The 19,690-nt window shown below is 38.0% G+C and overlaps 1 protein-coding gene across 4 annotated transcripts in view; it reads right to left on the bottom strand.

Moving 5' to 3' along the window:
* Positions 1 to 19,690, bottom strand: part of MCM9 (minichromosome maintenance 9 homologous recombination repair factor) — a 95,730-nt gene that overhangs the window by 68,458 nt on the left and 7,582 nt on the right. For all 4 annotated transcript variants that reach the window (XM_055535058.1, XM_055535060.1, XM_055535061.1 and 1 more), the window contains 5 exons: positions 17,222 to 17,535; positions 15,981 to 16,062; positions 7,234 to 7,434; positions 2,986 to 3,111; positions 1,485 to 1,604 (listed from right to left, as the gene is read on the bottom strand). In XM_055535058.1, coding sequence (XP_055391033.1) covers positions 1,485 to 1,604; positions 2,986 to 3,111; positions 7,234 to 7,434; positions 15,981 to 16,062; positions 17,222 to 17,535 — 843 coding nt within the window. The remainder of the gene's footprint in view (positions 1 to 1,484; positions 1,605 to 2,985; positions 3,112 to 7,233; positions 7,435 to 15,980; positions 16,063 to 17,221; positions 17,536 to 19,690) is intronic.

Genomic DNA, 19,690 nt, shown 5'->3' with positions numbered 1-19,690 from the left:
ATAACACAAGTGTGTATATTAACGATTTTCACATAATAAACCCGTAATAGTGCACCTTCGCTGTGCACTAGTATACTGTAGTATCTGTTACTGTGTTTTGTTTTGAAAGTGCTGGTTCTGACCCATGAATAGACCCTCTAATGGGTTGTGATACAGTTTAAATAAAGGGTAGTCTGGCCCTTTGGGTGGATTAGAAGTAGCAATAACTTATCTACAGTTCTAAAATTTATATTCCTTCTACCTGCCATTTCTTTCATATTTGGATTATAACCTTGGTAATAAGACAGAAAAGTGCTAATTCAGTGAATTCAGCAGCCATTCAGTTTAAAACTCCAAATACTCTGAAATACTAGTAGTCCACAAATTAGCCTGGTCTTATTTCTTGACACTCCATATAATAATTAGGAAACATTCCATGTCATTACTGGGGAAACTCTTTTATTTGTTCATTGTTAATATCATTTAATACAGAACTCTAAAATACTGAGTCATAAAATTTTGAAATGCACATGAAGTCTTCTTCATATATTCCTGTCTTTTCCCCTTCCAGTACCCTAAAGCTTGTCTACCCTTCTCAATCCACAAATCCCTTCTTGTCGGTGCTTAATATACTATTTAGTTATATTTCAAAGCTGAGACCCCTTAAAACAGAGATCTTGTTACTAAGGACCATAATGGAGCACTTTCTGCTTTGTAAGTTTTAAAATATAAGCTTCTCATAAGAAATCTGAGTACAGGCCATGGACAGTAGACATCCCTGACAAGTAACATTTGTAAAATGTATGAAACCAAAGGCCTACTATAGGAGAACAGGAGAAATATTTTCCCAGTCAAAACTGTGTAGAAATTTTAAATGGCGTCAAAACATGTCCTTTAAAATAATTTTTTCCTAAAGTCACTTTATAATCAAATCTTAACATTCTATCAGCAAAGGCTTTAAATATACTGTACTTGTTGAAGAATCATTACAGTGTATGAATGAAGCTCCACATTGCAGTGATAAAAGTACACTTTCCACATCTAAGACACATTTTCTACCTAAGAATTTTTAGCAGGAATCACTGTTGTCTGTGAGATCCATGAGTATGAAAATGCCTTAAGCTTTATGCCATCTATTTACTTTGTAAAGTGAGATTTTACCCCTCTTTAGTTAGTTTCAGCACTGTTTGCTAGGTCTTCACAGAATTACAGATGCTGCTTAAGCATGTACAAAAGTAATCACTAGAGAATGAGAAAATTGAACACAATCATTCAAAACTAAGATACAAAAAGGACACATGGAAAAAGCTTTTGAAAAATAAGTGAAGGTGAAGCTTTTGAAATATTTTCTTAGAGCGACAAAAGTAATGCTGAATATTAGGTTTTTGGCAGTAACTCAAAAATCTTGAAATATATCCTATTATAGGTACTTTTTCACAAGAAAATAACCATTGTGTTAGCTTCTGAAGTAACATTAAATTAACTGAAATCATCACATAAAATACCTGCACTAGTAGATCCAATTCCTGTGGTGAGCACAGATCTTGGTGTAATCTTTGCTGCATATTTGAGGAATTGAGATTTCCCTGTGCCAGGATCCCCAACCAATAAAAGATGAGATTCACCTAGAAAAGCATAAATAAAGTTTCTAACTGCTATGAAAAGACTCATAAGTATAATTAGTCAAAAATGGTCCATTTGGAATGCTCACACAATTTTTATTTTATATAGTATTTTAGTTTAAGGTCATTCAAGGAAGACTTTATCCAGAATGTCCTTAGAAAAGTTAACTTTCAAAATAAATAATAGTCTTTGGATTTCTGAGTGCAGCATTTAAAATTAAAAACTTTTAAGAAATTCTTGTTCTAGTTCCAGATGTTTAGGGACTGTGTTTAACATTTAAAAAACTTTCAGCTTATGAAGTTTCTGATTTTATTTAATTTATTTTAAATATCAAACTACTGTGATTAATTCTTTCCATCCATCCATACAAGTATACTTTTAAGTGTTTGCGACTTTGAACGTGCTTTATAAACACCAAATCACTTATGATTCTAACAGTTAAGTGAAAACCTTTTCATTCTATGAAAATTTTAGTAGTTTCATGAAACATCTATCTTAAAAGTTCTTACTTTTGAATGTAACATAGAAAAACATGTGAATATCCTGTGGCAGATGTTATCTCACTGACCAAGCAAATTTATTCAGTCATATTCAAGTATTTTCTGAAAATATTAATAGGGAAATACTATTTAAGTTCAATATTTAGCAGAATGCCTTGTAACAGTAGGTAATCAAGAAATACAATATGCATAAACCTTATTATACTTACTATTCTATACAGTATGGTTTTTGAGTCCTTACCAACACCTGGTTTACAATAATGTCCTTTTAGTCTTTTGGTTAAGCCTTTGGTTATTACGGCCCTTATACTACCTATATGAGGGCCATAATAAACCTAATTTATGCCATTCAGGTCAGTTAAGTGTTTTAACCATAAAAGAGCTCCCTGCCATTTGGAAATGACTTGAGTCATTTTGGCTTGAATGCGTGACCTGCAGCAGCAGCTCTCGGCAGATGGCATATTTGCTGCCCACCAGCAGAAGGCGAACCAGCAGGCAGATGACTGAGAGCAACAGTCTAAGAGGCACACACTGACAGTCACAGATGGAGAGACACTGACTTGGAGACATTGAAAAGCACTGTTTCTAATCCTTTCCTCTTGGAGAAAGACTGGAAATCCAATGAAAAACAGACAGTAAAAGAAACATAAAGATTTTATATTGTGGCTCCCTTATAGGCAAAAGTCTGTGGAAAGACTGGAATTCTACAAAGTAGTTCCTGATGTTGGACTGAGTATTAGACAGTGAACAACTGTCAGTTTTTAAAAGACTGCATTTGGAAAATAAAGCTCAACAAGCAATTTTTCATTCAGCAAAGGGAAATCGTAGCTTCTCTTCTTACTGTATGTGTTAGTATTTCTCAGAAATCTTAATGGGTACCAACCTCTGACCCGTGTTCCTGTAGCATCGGTTCTTTGAATCCCACCAGCCAGCACCATGGCCACAGCAAGCTTTACTAGGTACATTCCAAAAACTTGAGGGCACAAGCTGGCCAATATTTCATTCCTTCCTGGGAAAAGCAGAAAGATGAGTTATCATAATTTTTCAAGAAATACTAACTGAAATTTCCCTTTTTGTCCTATCTTCTTATAAACACTCTAAAATGATCTGACTAAAAGAAGTGAATAATGTTGTTTTGTTCCTAAAAGTCCTTTTCTTATTAATGCCTTGAGATGAAAAGTTCTGGCTGCCACCTGTTTTAAGTTTCTATAAGTTTAGCATATTTATAAGGGACAGAAAGAAATGTCTTTTCTCCCTCATCAGGCTAGCATTATCCCTTAATACCAGCTGCACTTCCTGTGCAATAATTTCAGTAAAATTACTCCACTCCTAAATAAAAGGAAGGTGTTCTCAGAAACAATGAGTCAGACTGTAGAAAACTATGTAAGGTACTTGGAGGTTCTTCAGAGGTATAAAAGAGGTAAAATCAACCCATCCTGTGAGTCAATTCAGCATTTGCTCTGAGCAGTTTGGTAAATTCTGTTTTATCTATACTCAGTGTCTGTGTTATCAGGATATTTAGAAGATCATTATAAACAACTCTAGGAGTCCAAGCTGGAGTTGTTAAGATTCTTCTGATCACATGCTTTAAGTAAGAGGTTATCGTTGTCTTAGGCTCTGTTTCTAGAAATGTCAGACACTAAATCCAAAAATCTGCCTATCCCATCCATGAATAATTTAGATATTTCGTTCTGTCATTGACCAGTCAACCAATGAGGTGCATAGATTCTAACAAGCCTTTCCTGAGTTTGTCGTATTTGGAACTCACTACTGTGATGGCACTCGGTGTGTCTACATTCATGTGACCAGAAATTAATGTCCGTATGTTGTGTCCCTAGTCACTCAGTCATGTCCGACTTTTTCTGACACCATGGACTGCAGCCTGCCAGGCTCCTCTGTCCATGGGATTCTCCAGGCAAGAATACTGGAGTGGGTTGCCATGCCCTCTTCCAGGTATCCTTTCAACCCAGGGATTGAACCCAGGTCTCCGGCATTGCAGGCAGATTCTTTATCATCTGAGCCACCAGGGAAACCTAATGTCCTCATGCTGGTAACTAATTTGCACATCTGAGAGCTTTTATATTTAACTTTGAGTTTGTACGTTTCAGTGATAGCTCTTTTGAGGAGGAAGGTAATCATACAAGTACTACTTTAGCTGATGACACCAGTTCCAGAAGCTTTTTCACCAAGATAAAGGAAAGGGGTTCCTCCATAATTTATGGCCCTATGCACAAAGGCTACTTTTGTAAGGAATCAAAATTGACTCAGTGGCAATTAAGCTCTGGTGATGTAACCTGGGATGGCAGAAGTAGTGAAGAAAGAAAACATTCTAGTGTAAATAAAACAGGAACCAAAAAAAGAATTAGTCAACCCTGGAAGGAATTTCATTAACTGCTAAAGGGATTCCTTCCCTTTTCCAAGGTAGAAAGCCCAGAGAAAAAGATGAAATGTCTGAGATCTACATAGTTAAGACCTGACAGCAGGTACATAAATTCTGACCAGAATCTAGAAATTACACATAAAAAGAAACAATAGCTTCAGTAAGCAGGGAACAAGTGGACAAACTGGCCTGGGAGACACTCAAGTCAAAGCTGTCAAAGAGCCAGCTTTCTGAGTAAAGGTGGATTCCCTGACTAATGTGCTGACAGGAAGCACTTCCTATGGGCTTTCAGGTCAGAGCCCAGTGTTACTAGCTGCCTGACCTCGGGCAAGGTTCTGACTCTCTCCGCCTCCATCTCCTTATCTGTGAGATGGAGATGATAATGGTATTGCAGATAGAGCTGTTCAGGAGTTAATTATTGCACAGCACACAGAATAGTGCCTGGCACATAGGAGCTACTGAAACTCTTATACCTGTATTACTTGTGCCTATATCTTATCTCACCATTTCCTCACACTGTGGTCATCATAAAAGATAAACTGAAGTCCGATCTGAGGTACCAGAGAAAGGCAAAGGGGAAGGTCCATTGCCTAAATTTGTTATCTAAAGTTGAAAAACTTAATTCCTTGGGTCATGGCAATAGAAGCTCTCATGACTCTTATCACGGAAGAGAATTCATTAGGGGGAATGATACACCAACACTTTCCTTCCTCTCCCTCTCCGGGCAAATTTCTGGTTCTAGACTGTGTTAATAGTGTGCCCATGTAATCCACTCTTGTGGCACGGCCATTATTTACCCCATTGAAGAGAACTTAGGTCTAAGATGATAAGTCACCCTGGAGTGGGTTCAGATGGCCCAACAGAACCCAACCCCTTTGGGTTTCTAGCCATCCCCTAAGCATCAGGGTCAGGGGATCCCTGAGATCACAAGAAAATCTTCAGCTCCTTGTCGGCACTCACAGTATCAGATCTTAATGAAGCAAGCCAACCTCCCAGAGCTGAGAAATGTAGTAATGTCTGTCTGTAGACAAGCAAAATGAAGACACACTGGATACAGCTCCCCACCTTCACCACCCTCCCTCCGCCCCCAACACACACACACACACACACACACACACACACTTTGAAATGCTAAGATATGGCTGATAATAGGTACTCAAGAAACTAACAAAGCAGAATCTTCATACTAAAAAGAAAAATGTTGCCTCATTTTCTCCCTGTCTTCCTACTTATATTTCCCACAGGTTATTATAATTATTTCTTCCTTTCATCTGGTAAATAAGATGTATAGCTATAGCCTTCTAATTAAAACAAGATAGACTCTTTGATCAGCAGCACAAAGCACTTCTGATAGCCCTGTATGATGCCCTTCCTAACACTGTTACAGATTTTTGTAGGGAATTGATCGGGAGAAACAATGTTAAGTAAAAAAACTTATTTAAAAATACATATGGTTCATACAGTCAAAGCACTGAAGAATTGATGCTTTCTAACTGTGCTGTACAAGACTCTTGAATGTCCCCTGGACAGCAAGAAGATCAAATCAGTCAATCCTAAAGGAAATCAACCCTGAATATTCACTGGAAGGACTGATGTTGAAGCTCCAATACTTTGGCCACCTGATGCGAAGAGCCGACTCACTGGAAAAGACCCTGATACTGGGAAAGATGGAGGGCAGGAGAAGAAGGGGGCAACAGTGGATGAGATGGTTGGATGGCATCACTGACTTAATGGACATGACTTTGAGCAAACTCTAGGAGATGGTGAAGGACAGGGAAGCCAGGTGTGCTGCAGTCCATGGGGTCGTAAAATCAGAGACGACTTAGGCGAATGAACAACATGATTTGTAAAAGATTTGCTTAATGAAGCTATAATACAGAGACCTTTGGTTCTTTATGGATCAGATAAAAGAATGATTGATAACCACTATATATGTGTTACACACATAAGCAAAAGAAAAAAAATATCCCACAAAATAAAAGCCAATTGCTTGTATTTAAAGCAAATGAAAGTCTTATTTTATGGAATGATATCTGTCCAATTCAATACATGATTTATGATACATAATCACTGTGTATTAGATCTGAGGTGAAGCTTCTCAGAAATAGTCTATTATTGGCTTCCATTTATTTTTCTCAGAAGATGCCTCCAAGAAAGAATGAAAACAGACACTTGAAGATTTAATTGGTGTTTTATATAGTTGGGATTTTTTAATAAAAAATGCTCTAGAAACCCAAAGGCTATAATGTTTTCATCTGTGTAATTACATCTTAAGTGTCATACTCAGAAATTTTTGCTGTGATGACAAAGATTTTTTGCATCTCTCTTACCATCTTTTTTACCATTCCATATTTTTAAATCTTTAGGTAAAAGAGTGAAGCTGTCTTAATGATACAAGATGAATCAGAAGAGAAATGATTTTAACAGAATAAAGTTTCATAACAGAATGAGTTTTGCCTGTTTAAGGAGGAACTATAATTGGTAAAGAAGGTAGAAAACTCTGAAACTATTTTGGCCAGATAAGAGATATTAAAATAATAGTTGGAAATGGAAAATCTCTTGGGATTTCTAGTAAGATCACTGAACAGAGAGGATTATGCCAGAAAAGGGCTTTAAAGGGAGATTATAGCTAGAGGCACTGGCTAAAGCTACTCCCTCAGAACACAGCCACTGATGCACAGCATGTAAATCACCAACATCATGAATGAAATGCCATTAATAAATATCAGCTCCATACCCTTAATCACAAACCTGCAAAAGGATCGCTCTTATAGTGTTCCCAAAAGTCTTCAAATTCCTTTCGGACCTCCTCATCCATGTTGACCCCTGCAGACTCTTCGTTATTTACTTGGATATAATTGGCCTTCAGGACTATCTCCACTTCACAGCGCACATCTTGCTTAAAGGGCTTCCACCGCTGCATTACAACTCCATAAATAGTGATGTCATCACCTGGAAAAAAGCACTGAGTGAATCCAGCAGTAGCACCTGCCTGCTTGGGCACAAACTCGACAAAGGACCAGAACCAAGAAATCAACCACTACCCCACCAGGGTTTTAGAGTGGTGTACATTCCTCTAGAAACCATTCGGGGCAAAAGAACACAGTGTCCCGATTTATTTATTTTTTTTAATCAGGCACTGGTATTTGCACAGCTAAAAGCTAAAGCCAGCACTTTAATTTTTCTTAATCTGCCATATGACAATCACACCAAATTCTAACCTGTCCCTGGGAAAATACTGGATGATATATTCACTGTGATTCTATTGCGTGAAATGTTCATCCTCTCAGAACAGTAACCATGTCATTCTCATTTAATCAAGAGGTGGGGACTGCAGCCAGAAGGATAAAGTGCAGTCTGTCCTTCAATATTCCCAGGGGATTGGTTCCAGAATCAACCTCAGATATCAAAATCCGGGGATGCTCAAGTCCAAATCTGCGGTTCCACATCCATGGCTTCAACCAACCGTGCATCATGTAGTACTCTAGTATATTTACTGTTGAGAAAAACCTGTGTATATGTGGACCCATGCTGTTCAAAGCACTGTTGTTCAAGGTCCAACTGCACAATCAACCGGTGTCAGGAAAGCAGACAATATTGTGATGATGGGTACAATGATACTACTTCTAGTTCCCAGTGTATTCATTTTTACTCAAGTACACTTATTAACGTTCACTCACCTTTTTTGTTTTTTAAAGGACAAAAGAATGAGTGCACCAAGAAATGAATGAATACTAGTTCTATTTCAAAGCTCCTCTCCACAAGCTATGAAAGCAAAAATCCCACTTGATTCTTCTTGATTGGTTCCTTCCCACTTATGGACACTCTCCCATTCTTTTTTTTTTTTTTTAATATATATTTATTTTAATTGGAGGCTAATTACTTTACAATATTGTAGTGGTTTTGCCATATATCAGCATGAATCCGCCACAGGTGTACATGTGTTCCCCATCCTGAACCCCCCTCCCACCTCCCTCCCTATACCATCCCTCTGGGTCATCCCAGTGCACCAGCCGTGAGCACCCTGTCTCATGCAACGAACCTGGACTGGCGATTTGTTTCATATATGATAATATACATGTTTCAATGTGATTCCCCCAAATCATCCCACTCTCGCCATCTCCCACAGAGTCCAAAAGACTGTTCTATACATGTGTCTCTTTTCTGTCTCGCATATAGGGTCATCATTACCATCTTTCTAAATTCCATATATATGCGTTAGTATACTGTATTGGTGTTTTTCTTTCTGGCTTACTTCACTCTGTTTAATAGGCTCCAGTTTCATCCACCTCATTAGAACTGATTCAAATGTATTCTTTTTAATGGCTGAGTAATATTCCATTGTGTATACGTACCACATTTTCTTATCCATTTGTCTGCTGATGGACATCTAGGTTGCTTCCATGTCCTGGCTGTTATAAACAGTGTTGCGATGAACATTGGGGTACACGTGTCTCCTTCCCTTCTGGTTTCCTCGGTGTGTATGCCCAGCAGTGGGATTGCTGGGTCATATGGCAGTTCTATTTCCAGTTTTTTAAGGAATCTCCACACTGTTCTCCATAGTAACTGTACTAGTTTGCATTCCCACCAACAGTGTAAGAGGGTTCCCTTTTCTCCACACCCTCTCCAGCATTTATTGTTTGTAGACTTTTGGATAGCAGCCATTCTAACTGGTGTGAAATGGTACCTCACTGTGGTTTTGATTTGCATTTCTCTGATAATGAGTGATGTTGAGCATCTTTTCATGTGTATGTTAGCCATCTGTATGTCTTCTTTGGAGAAATGTCTATTTAGTTCTTTGGCCCATTTTTTGATTGGGTTGTTCATTTTTCTGGAATTGATCTGCAGGAGTTGCTTGTATATTTTTGAGATTAATTATTTGTCATTTGCTTCATTTGCTATTACTTTCTCCCATTCTGAAGGCTGTCTTTTCACCTTGTTTATAGTTTCCTTTGTTGTGCAAAAGCTTTTAAGTTTAATTAGGTCCCATTTTTGCTTTAATTTCCAATACTCTGGGAGGTGGGTCATAGAGGATCCTGCTGTGATTTATGTTGGAGAGTGCTTTGCCTATGTTCTCCTCTAGGAGTTTTATAGTTTCTGGTCTTACGTTTAGATCTTTAATCCATTTTGAGTTTATTTTTGTGCATGGTGTTAGGAAGTGTTCTAGTTTCATTCTTTTACAAGTGGTTGACCAGTTTTCCCAGCACCACTTGTTAAAGAGATTATCTTTTCTCCACTGTATATTCTTGCCTCCTTTGTCGAAGACAAGGTGTCCATAGGTGCGTGGATTTATCCCTGGGCTTTCTATTTTGTTCCATTGATCTATATTTCTGTCTTTGTGCCAGTACCATACTGTCTTGATGACTGTGGCTTTGTAGTACAGTCTGAAGTCAGGCAGGTTGATTCCACCAGTTCCATTCTTCTTTCTCAAGATTGCTTTGGCTATTCGAGGTTTTTTGTATTTCCATACAAATTGTGAAATTATTTGCTCTAGTTCTGTGAAAAATACCATTGGTACCTTGATAGCGATTGCACTGAATCGATAGATTGCTTTGGGTAGTATACTCATTTTCACTATATTGATTCTTCCAATCCATGAACATGGTATATTTATCCATCTATTAGTGTCCTCTTTGATTTCTTTCATCAGTGTTTTATAGTTTTCTATATATAGGTCTTTTGTTTCTTTAGGTAGATATATTCCTAAGTATTTAATTATTTTTGTTGCAATGGTGAATGGAATTGTTTCCTTAATTTCTCTGTTTTCTCATTATTAGCGTATAGGAATGCAAGGGATTTCTGTGTGTTAAATTTTATATCCTGCAACTTTACTATATTCATTGATTAGCTCTAGTCATTTTCTGGTGGAGTCTTTAGGGTTTTCTATGTAGAGGATCATGTCATCTGCAAACAGTGAGAGCTTTACTTCCTCTTTTCCAATCTGGATTCCTTTTATTTCTTTTTCTGCTCTGATTGCTATGTTGAATAGCAGTGGTGAGAGTGGGCACCGTTGTCTTGTTCCTGACTTTAGGGGAAATGCTTTCAGTTTTTCACCATTGAGGATAATGTTTGCTGTGGGTTTGTCATATATAGCTTTTACTATGTTGAGGTATGTTCCTTCTATTCCTGCTTTCTGGAGGGTTTTTATCATAAATGGATGTTGAATTTTGCCAAAGGCTTTCTCTGCGTCTATTGAGATAATCATATGGCTTTTATCTTTCAATTTGTTAATGTGGTGTATTACGTTGATTGATTTGCAGATATTGAAGAATCCTTGCATCCCTGGGATAAAGCCCACTTGGTCATGATGTATGATCTTTTTAATATGTTGTTGGATTCTGTTTGCTAGAATTTTGTTAAGGATTTTTGCATCTATGTTCATCAGTGATATTGGCCTGTAGTTTTCTTTTTCTGTGGCATCTTTGTCAGGTTTTGGTATTAGGGTGATGGTGGCCTCATAGAATGAGTTTGGAAGTTTACCTTCCTCTGCAATTTTCTGGAAGAGTTTGAGTAGGACAGGTGTTAGCTCTTCTCTAAATTTTCGGTAGAATTCAGCTGTGAAGCCGTCTGGACCTGGGCTTTTGTTTGCTGGAAGATTTGATTACAGTTTCAATTTCCGTGCTTGTGACTGGTCTGCTAAGATTTTCTGTTTCTTCCTGGTTGAGTTTTGGAAAGTTGTACTTTTCTAAGAATTTGTCCATTTCTTCCAGGTTGTCCATTTTATTGGCATATAATTGCTGATAATAGTCTCTTATGATCCTTTGTATTTCTGTGTTGTCTGTTGTGATCTCTCCATTTTCATTTCTAATTTTGTTGATCTGATTCTTCTCCCTTTGTTTCTTGATGAGTCTGGCTGATGGTTTGTCAATTTTATTTATCTTCTCAAAGAACCAGCTTTTGGCTTTGTTGATTTTTGCTATGGTCTCTTTTGTTTCTTTTGCATTTATTTCTGCCCTGATTTTTAAGATTTCGCTCCTTCTACTAACCCTGGGGTTCTTCATTTCTTCCTTTTCTAGTTGCTTTAGGTGTAGAGTTGGGTTATTTATTTGACTTTTTTCTTGTTTCTTGAGGTAAGCCTGTATTGCTATGAACCTTCCCCTTAGCACTGCTTTTACAGTGTCCCAGACATGGAACAACAGAGTGGTTCCAAACAGGAAAAGGAGTAGGTCAAGGCTGTATATTGTCACCCTGCTTATTTAACTTATATGCAGAGTACATCATGAGAAACACTGGGCTGGAGGAAGCACAGGCTGGAATCAAGATTGCCAGGAGAAAGATCAATAACCTCAGATACGCAGATGACACTACCCTTATGGCAGAAAGTGAAGAAGAACTAGAGAGCCTCTTGATGAAAGTGAAAGAGGAGAGTAAAAAAGTTGGCTTAAAGCTCAATATTCAGAAAACTAAGATCATGGCATCTGGTCCCATCACTTCATGGCAAATAGATGGGGAAACAGTGGAAACAGTAGCTGATTTTAATTTTCTGGGCTCCAAAATCACTGTAGATGGTGACTGCAGCCATGAAATTAAAAGATGCTTACTCCTTGGAAGGAAAGTTATGACCAACCTAGACAGCATATTCAAAAGCAGAGACATTACTTTGCCAACAAAGGTTCATCTAGTCAAGGCTATGGTTTTTCCAGTGTCATGTGTGGATGTGAGAGTTGGACTATAAAGAAAGCTGAGCGCTGAAGAATTGATTATTTTGAACTGTGGGGTTAGAGAAGACTCTTGAGAGTCCCTTGGACTGTAAGGGGATCCAACCAGTCCATCCTAAAGGAGATCAGTCCTGGGAATTCATTGGAAGGACTGATGTTGAAGCTGAAACTCCAATACTTTGGCCACCTGATGCGGAGAGCTGACTTATTTGAAAAGACCCTGATGCTGGGAAAGATTGAGGGCAGGAGGAGAAGGGGACAATGGAGGATGAGATGGTTGGATGGCATCACAGACTCAATGGATATGGGTTTGGGTGAACTCCAGGAGTTGGTGATGGACAGGGAGGCCTGGTGTGCTGTGGTTCATGGGGTCGCAAAGAGTTGGACACGACTGAGCAACTGAACTGAACTGAATAGGTTTTGGGTTGTTGTGTTTTCATTTTCATTCATTTCTACGCATATTTTGATTTCTTTTTTGATTTCTTCTGTGATTTGTTGGTTATTCAGCAGTGTGTTGTTCACTCATTCTTGATTAATGAGTAGAATATTAAACTTTTACAGGTTTTTCCTAAGAGGCCTTGGATAGTTTATAGGAATATTCTCCAAATACTGACATATTTTTTATCATTACATACAATTCAATAAACCAATTAAGAAGTATAGGTGATTGCTTGGCATTCAATATTTTGGTGCTAGAGAAAAGGGGGCCAAAAGAAAAAAAAAGATATAATCCTAGTCCCCAAGATTTCAATCTTGTTGCACATAGGATGCTGGAAATACCTTAAACCAATACTGGAATTTATACTTTGCACTATAAACTTAACCGGCAAGTCTTCATTTCCAAGCCTGTATCAAATATTAATTTTTGATATTTGTTGATGCAAAATGCCTTTCACTCTCTAAACATAAACGTGTGATGTGTAATCTGGAGTGCTTTGCTTTCTTAAAGAGAAGTCTTCTGTGAATGCTAAGTTAATGCAACTGGTGGTAGCAATTCACCGAATAGAAGGCATATTTCTAGCCTCAGGCAACTTGATAGTAAATGGTGACAAAGCCATTAAATAGGTTCTTCATACACTTTCAAGATCCTTCCTAAACCACTGCTGGATGGTTTTCAAATCCCATCAGGAAGAGTGATCATTTCCTATATTGACTGTGCCCAATTTTTTTTTAGATGAACATAACCAGGGCAACATTATATGAACACTTTGATGAGTTCTCTACTATGGTCATTTAAATGGGTCATTTTATAGATGCTGTTTCTCTATTAAGTCAAATGAGAAACTTATGTTTCAGATATTGTACCCACTAGAAATACCATGACTCCACTAAGTGGCAACAATGTGTAAAATGTGGAGTACTCCAACTGTGAGGTTTATGAGATAGTCCAAGGCAATAAATACTCATTTGAAACTTATGTGATTTTCTACAGTAAATGTTATTGGAAACAATAATACTTTCAGGAAACTAAAATTCTCGCGTTACACAATCCCATCTGTCTGTGCCCCTCTCTTCTGCCGCGTATTTACCACTGCAGCCACCCGTGGTCAGACCTGTCTGATCTGCCTCACCGACAGTTATCAGCATATAACCTCTGACTTCACTACTCTGCAATGTCAGACTGGGGTTTCTAACTAGACTGTGAATTCCCCGAGGGCAACGATTATGCTACTTATGTCTTCTGATTCTCAAAAAGGTTTGTAGCAGTGGATAAATGAAAAAATAGCTGTTGACAGACTGCTGCCAGCCATTCTTTATTGTAAGTGACATGTGAAAGAAAAATACCTTAAGATTTTTTTTTTTTAAGTGCAGAAAGAATTCAGTTCAGACCAACTGGATGAAAACATCTTAATCTCTATCAAAGGACATTTTCATGTTCTAGCTAAGCTCATACAAGCACTGCTTTGCTGATCCAGATATTAAAAATTCTGGTTAAAATCAAGAGTCTTCTATGAACAAGGTACTCTGACATAGCCTTGTCCATTTAGTAGGCAATCCCTGATCAAAGCTATTATTTACTTAAAATATTGTTTGGAGAACTATAAATTGTTACTATATTTGATATAAATATCAAAGTATGAGTTGGTGATTCTTGGTGGAAGGGGAAAGCCTTTTGACAAGGAATTATTCTTCACTGTAGATACTAAACTCTTTGTTTTCATAGAGCCTTTGCCTCATCATTTTAATGAAATGCCAGCTCAGTAAATATTTTTTAAATAAGGCATTTGGAGAAGTCAAGGGTTAATAAAAGAGAAATGATGGAATTTAGAGGAATGAAACATTCTTGATTTGTCCAAGTAGGGGAGCACTGGGATATGAAATAAGAGGTCAAACATACCTGTTATGCCTCAGGGGACACACAGGTACTATTTGTCTTTTATAGAGATTAAGGTCTTTTATGTGAGGGCGGGAAATATTTAAAGCAGGACATGTTGAAATAAATTGAAAGGCAGTCATCAATAATAATCATTTCCATTTTCTGACCCAACTTCAATTCAAATTAAATGTTCAGTGAAAATTAACTAGTGAAAATAGCCAGTGAAAATCAGTAAGCAAACATATAGAACCAAGTTTTTAAGGTTTTTGGAATAAGAAAAACAGAAAGGTTAAGCTCTCATGGGCAAGTCGGGTTCTTCATCTATTAAACAAACAGCTAGACTAGATCGCTGAGCTCCAGCCCAGCTTCTTCCCTCTATCACCTCCCACCTCATGCCAGTATCTGTTCTCAAGTTCCCCACACTCACTTGCAGTTGATCTCAGGAAAATGAAACGTGGTTTTTCCTAATCAATACTTTTGTTGTTGTTGTTTAGTCACTAAGTCATGTCTTGACTCTTTTGGAACCCCATGGACTGTAGCATGTAAGGCTCATCTGTCCATGGGATTTCCCAGGCAAGAATACAGGAGTGGGTTGCCATTTCCGTCTCCAGGGGATCTGCCTGACCCAGGGATCGAACACACATCTCCTGATTGGCAGGTGGATTCTTTACAACTATGCCACCTGGGAAGCCCAATCAATACTTTCAGTTCAGTCGCTCAGTCGTGTCCGACTCTTTGTGACCCCATGAATCGCAGCACCCCAAGGCCTCCCTGTCCATCACCAACTCCCGGAGTTTACTCAGACTCATGTCCATTGAGTCGGTGGTGCCATCCAGCCATCTCATCCTCTGTTGTCCCCTTCTCCTCCTGCCCCCAATCCCTCCCAGCATCAGGGTCTTTACCAATGAGTCAACTCTTGGCATGAAGTGGCCAAAGTATTGGAGTTTCAGCCTTAGCCTCAGTCTTTCCAATGAACACTCAGGACTGATCTCCTGTAGAATGGACTGGTTGGATCTCCTTGCAGTCCAAGGGACTCTCAAGAGTCTTCTCCAACACCACAGTTCAAAAGCATGAAATATCAATAACCTCAGATATGCAGATGACACCACCCTTATGGCAGAAAGTGAAGAGGAACTAAAGAGCCTCTTGATGAAAGTGAAAGTGGAGAGTGAAAAAGTTGGCCTAAAGCTCAACATTCAGAAAACTAAGGTCATGGCATCTGGTCCCATCACTTCATGGCAAATAGATGGGGAAACAGTGGAAACAGTGTCAGACTTTATTTTTGGGGGCTCCAAAATCACTGCAGATGGTGACTGCAGCCATGAAATTAAAAGACGCTCACTCCTTGGAAGGAAGGTTATGACCAACCTAGATAGCATATTGAAAAGCAGAGACATTACTTTGCCAACAAAGGTCCGTCTAGTCAAGGCTATGGTTTTTCTAGTGGTCACGTATGGATGTGAGAGTTGGACTGTGAAGAAAGCTGAGACCTACTATATAAGTTAACAAAAGTTCATTCTTACCAGATTTGCAACTGTCTACTAAATCATCTTCCAGGATAACCTGCATCGATCGTGGAATACTTCCAACAGATAGCCTTTGAACCTAGCAAGGAAAAGAAAGCAGATACTGAGTACATGTAGATATATACTAAATATTCAGAAGCCTAGCAGTTCTTGACATTACTGTCTGTTTCTCTGGTATTATCATGCAATTTAATTATGATGGGGATTTAAGGAATTTTCTTGAAACTTGTGCCTACTATCAGTTGAAGAATTTACTAAAACTAAACTAAAATAAAAACATCCAGATGGAAATAGCTCAAAGTATAATCAACCTGGTGGGTGGTCAAAATAAAACATGCTCCAGCTACTAAACACAATAATAAAGTTACTTAACCAGAAAAGAGAGGCAGTTCTACCCTGATCTCTATTCATAAGACCTGGGACAAATCACTCAGTTCCTTTGATTATTCATTAGTAAGAGAACTCTAGCTTTATTCTTATTATATGTCTGCCTTCTTACTTCCTTTATAGGAGACTAATCTCTCAGGTTCCCTTGCAGCTAAGTGTGGTCATATGACTAAGTTCTGACCAATGAGACACAAGCAAACTTGTTGCAGAAGACTTTGAGGGAGACAGCTTAAATGGATACTTGGTTTAGATGACAGGTGCTTTTGCTTCCTTTTTCCTATTCCTTGACTGGGATACAGATGTTACAGAATTGTAGCCACTATCCTGAACCACTGACCACCATAAGAATAGAAGCCATTTATTAAGAATGGTTTATGTAGAAAGACAGAAGGGGTCTGAGTCTTTGACACTGAATAAAGCCTTTGTGTTTAAGTTGCAAGTAAAGGAAACTAAGGCTCATGCACACATGTTTAAAATGTTTATGTATACCTCATTTGGCACAGCATGTAAATTGTACCTAAACCCTAAATCCTGCCCACTCCAGTGTTTAACCACCAATTAAACCCATTTAATTTTTTCCTATCACTAAGGTAAACTTCTTAAAAATTCACTTTTTCAATTTAAAATAATTATTAAGTCACTTCATAACCTTCCTGCCAATGCTCACTATAAAAAGATGACCATTTTATGGTCTCTAAATTCTATATGAGAAAAAAATTTCATGCTTGATCTTATACTAGGTGATGACGCAAGTTCCATATATAATCTGTTACATGTTCCCGAGTCCTAGTTTACTCAAAGCTGAAAAACACTTCTTCAAATTTATTTTTCTCATGTATTTGATCATTTACCTGTTCCTGAATTTTGATTTCCTGATAATCTCTACACCTGGTTGGAGATGACAAGTCTGAGAGGCAAGTGAATTTTGAAGAATCACAGTTCTCCAAGCTGGGACATGAGGATGGCCGGAAGAAAGTATAATACTGCTCAAAGTCGGCCTGGAGCACAAATACATGCTTGCACTTGTTACACATGTAATCTCGCTCAAACTCCAGGATCTTCACCAGACTTGTTCGAATTACTGTCCCCGTGACAGACAAGAAGTGTCCCACATCCTTGGTTTTAGGGATGTGCTCCCTCACCAGCTCAGGACAAACAGGCAATCCTGATGGAGAAACAAAACAAAAACACATCAACTTATATCTTGAGATATGATTCCATGCAATATATTTTTCTCGTATTTCCTAAAGGAGTATAATTTCAGGAAAAAAGACAAAAACTTCTGGGTTTTACTTAAGAAAAAGGTCAAATCAACTCAATTAAGAAAATAGAAAAGACACAACAGTCAGAATGGCCATCATCAAAAAGTCTACAAATGATAAATGCTGGAGAGGGTATGGAGAGAAGAAAACCCTCCCACACTATTGATGGTGATGTACATTGGCAGAGTCACTATGGAGAACAGTATGGAGATTCCTTAAAAAACTAAAAATACAGCTTCCATATGTTCCAGAAATCCCATTCCTGGGAGAAAAACATGGTTGGCAAGAATACATGCATCCCAATGTAAACTGCAGTGTTGTTTACAACAGCCAAGACATGGAAGCAACCTAAATATCCATCGACAGAGGAATGGATAAAAAAGATGTAGTACATATATACAATGGGATATTACTCAGCCATTAAAAAGAATGAAATAATGCCATTTGCAGCAATATGAATGGACCTAGAGACTGTCATACGGAGTGAAGTAAGTCAGACAGAGGAGGAGAAATATCATATGATATCCCTTATATGTGAAATCTAAAAAGAAATGATACAAATGAATTTACTTACAGAAGAGTAAGAAAGTAAGAAAGAGACTCACAGACTCAGAGAACAAACCTATAGTTGCCATGGGAGTAGAGGGAAGGATGAGAGGAAGGGTTAGGGAGTTTGGGATAGACAGATACACACTGCCATATTTAAAATAGATAATCAACAAAGACCTACTGTATAGCACATGGAAATTTGCTCAATGTTATGTGGCAACCTGGTTGAAAGCGAAGTTTGAGGGAGAGTGGGTACATGTATATGTATGGCTGAGTCCCTTTGTTGATAGTTTCCCTGAAACTATCACAACATTGTTAATTGGCTATACCTCAGTATAAAAAAAAAGAAGATGCAGCACATATACTTTAATACAATGGAATATTACTCAGCCATTAAAACAAATGAAATAAAGCCCTTTACAACAACATGGATGAACCTGGAGATTATCATACTAAGTGAAATAAGTCAGATAGAGGAAGACAAATATCATATGATACTGCTTACATGTGAAATCTAAAAACCAACAAAATGATGCACACACTACTGTATTTAAAATAGATAACCAGTAAGGACCCACTGCAGAGCACAGGGAACTCTGCTCAATATTCTGTAATAACCTAAATGGGAAAAGAACTAGAAAAAGAACAGATACATGTGTACGTGTAATTGAATCGCTCTGTTGTATGGCTGAAACTAACACAACATTGTTAATCAACTATGCTCCGATATGTAATAAAAATTTTTTTAAAAATAGAAAAGAATTATTCCAAATAACAATTGTCAGTGGACTCTCTTTAAAAGTATGGATGATAAAACAACCTGGATTTTAAAAAGAACTGATCCCCTTAAGAGGGCTATCTGTTAAGTAGAATGTAAATACAGTACATTACATTCTATCTCAGTAAAAATGTAAATAGAGTATATAAATTTAACCTTACTCAATGACGAATACACTGCCACAAACCACACATAAAATCCATTGATGACTCTGAGTAAACCACAAAGCTAAGTGATAAAGAAATGGCAGTGGAATGACCAAAGGCTAGTGCTTTCTCTAGTTAGGTTTAGGATTTATTAATACATAAATCTGACAGTGTTTTCAAGCCTTGTAACTTGCCCTCTCTAGTCTTGCCTTTCTCATGACTTCCAATCTCCTAGTCCAGACAAAAAGCGTGAATATCTGCAAATCATGGTACCTCTGCAGCTTTCCTACGCTACTTTGGAGAACTCTCCCCAGTTCACTCAGCAAGGTAGAGTACATTCAGATTTACCCTTCTGCAAGAAAACCTAAATTGAGGCTAGCACCCTCACATGTACAAAAATAGAAGCGCTAAGCCAAATGGTAAAATGAACGCACCAATGCATAGAAGATGTCCTTTATATCTGGAGGAAACTTGTGCCAGGAAGAGTGTAAAAGAAGGTATTCCTGGGGTCCAGAGACATCTTCCTTTCCTTGCAAGTGAGGATCTAGACCTGGGCATGCTGGGTCATGACAAGACTATGCAATA

This window comes from Bubalus kerabau, chromosome 9 (genome assembly GCF_029407905.1).
Source record: "Bubalus kerabau isolate K-KA32 ecotype Philippines breed swamp buffalo chromosome 9, PCC_UOA_SB_1v2, whole genome shotgun sequence".
NCBI classification, from domain to species: Eukaryota; Metazoa; Chordata; class Mammalia; order Artiodactyla; family Bovidae; genus Bubalus; species Bubalus kerabau.
The sequence above is the reverse complement of the archived record's forward strand: the minus strand, read 5'-3'. Positions and strand labels throughout refer to the sequence as shown.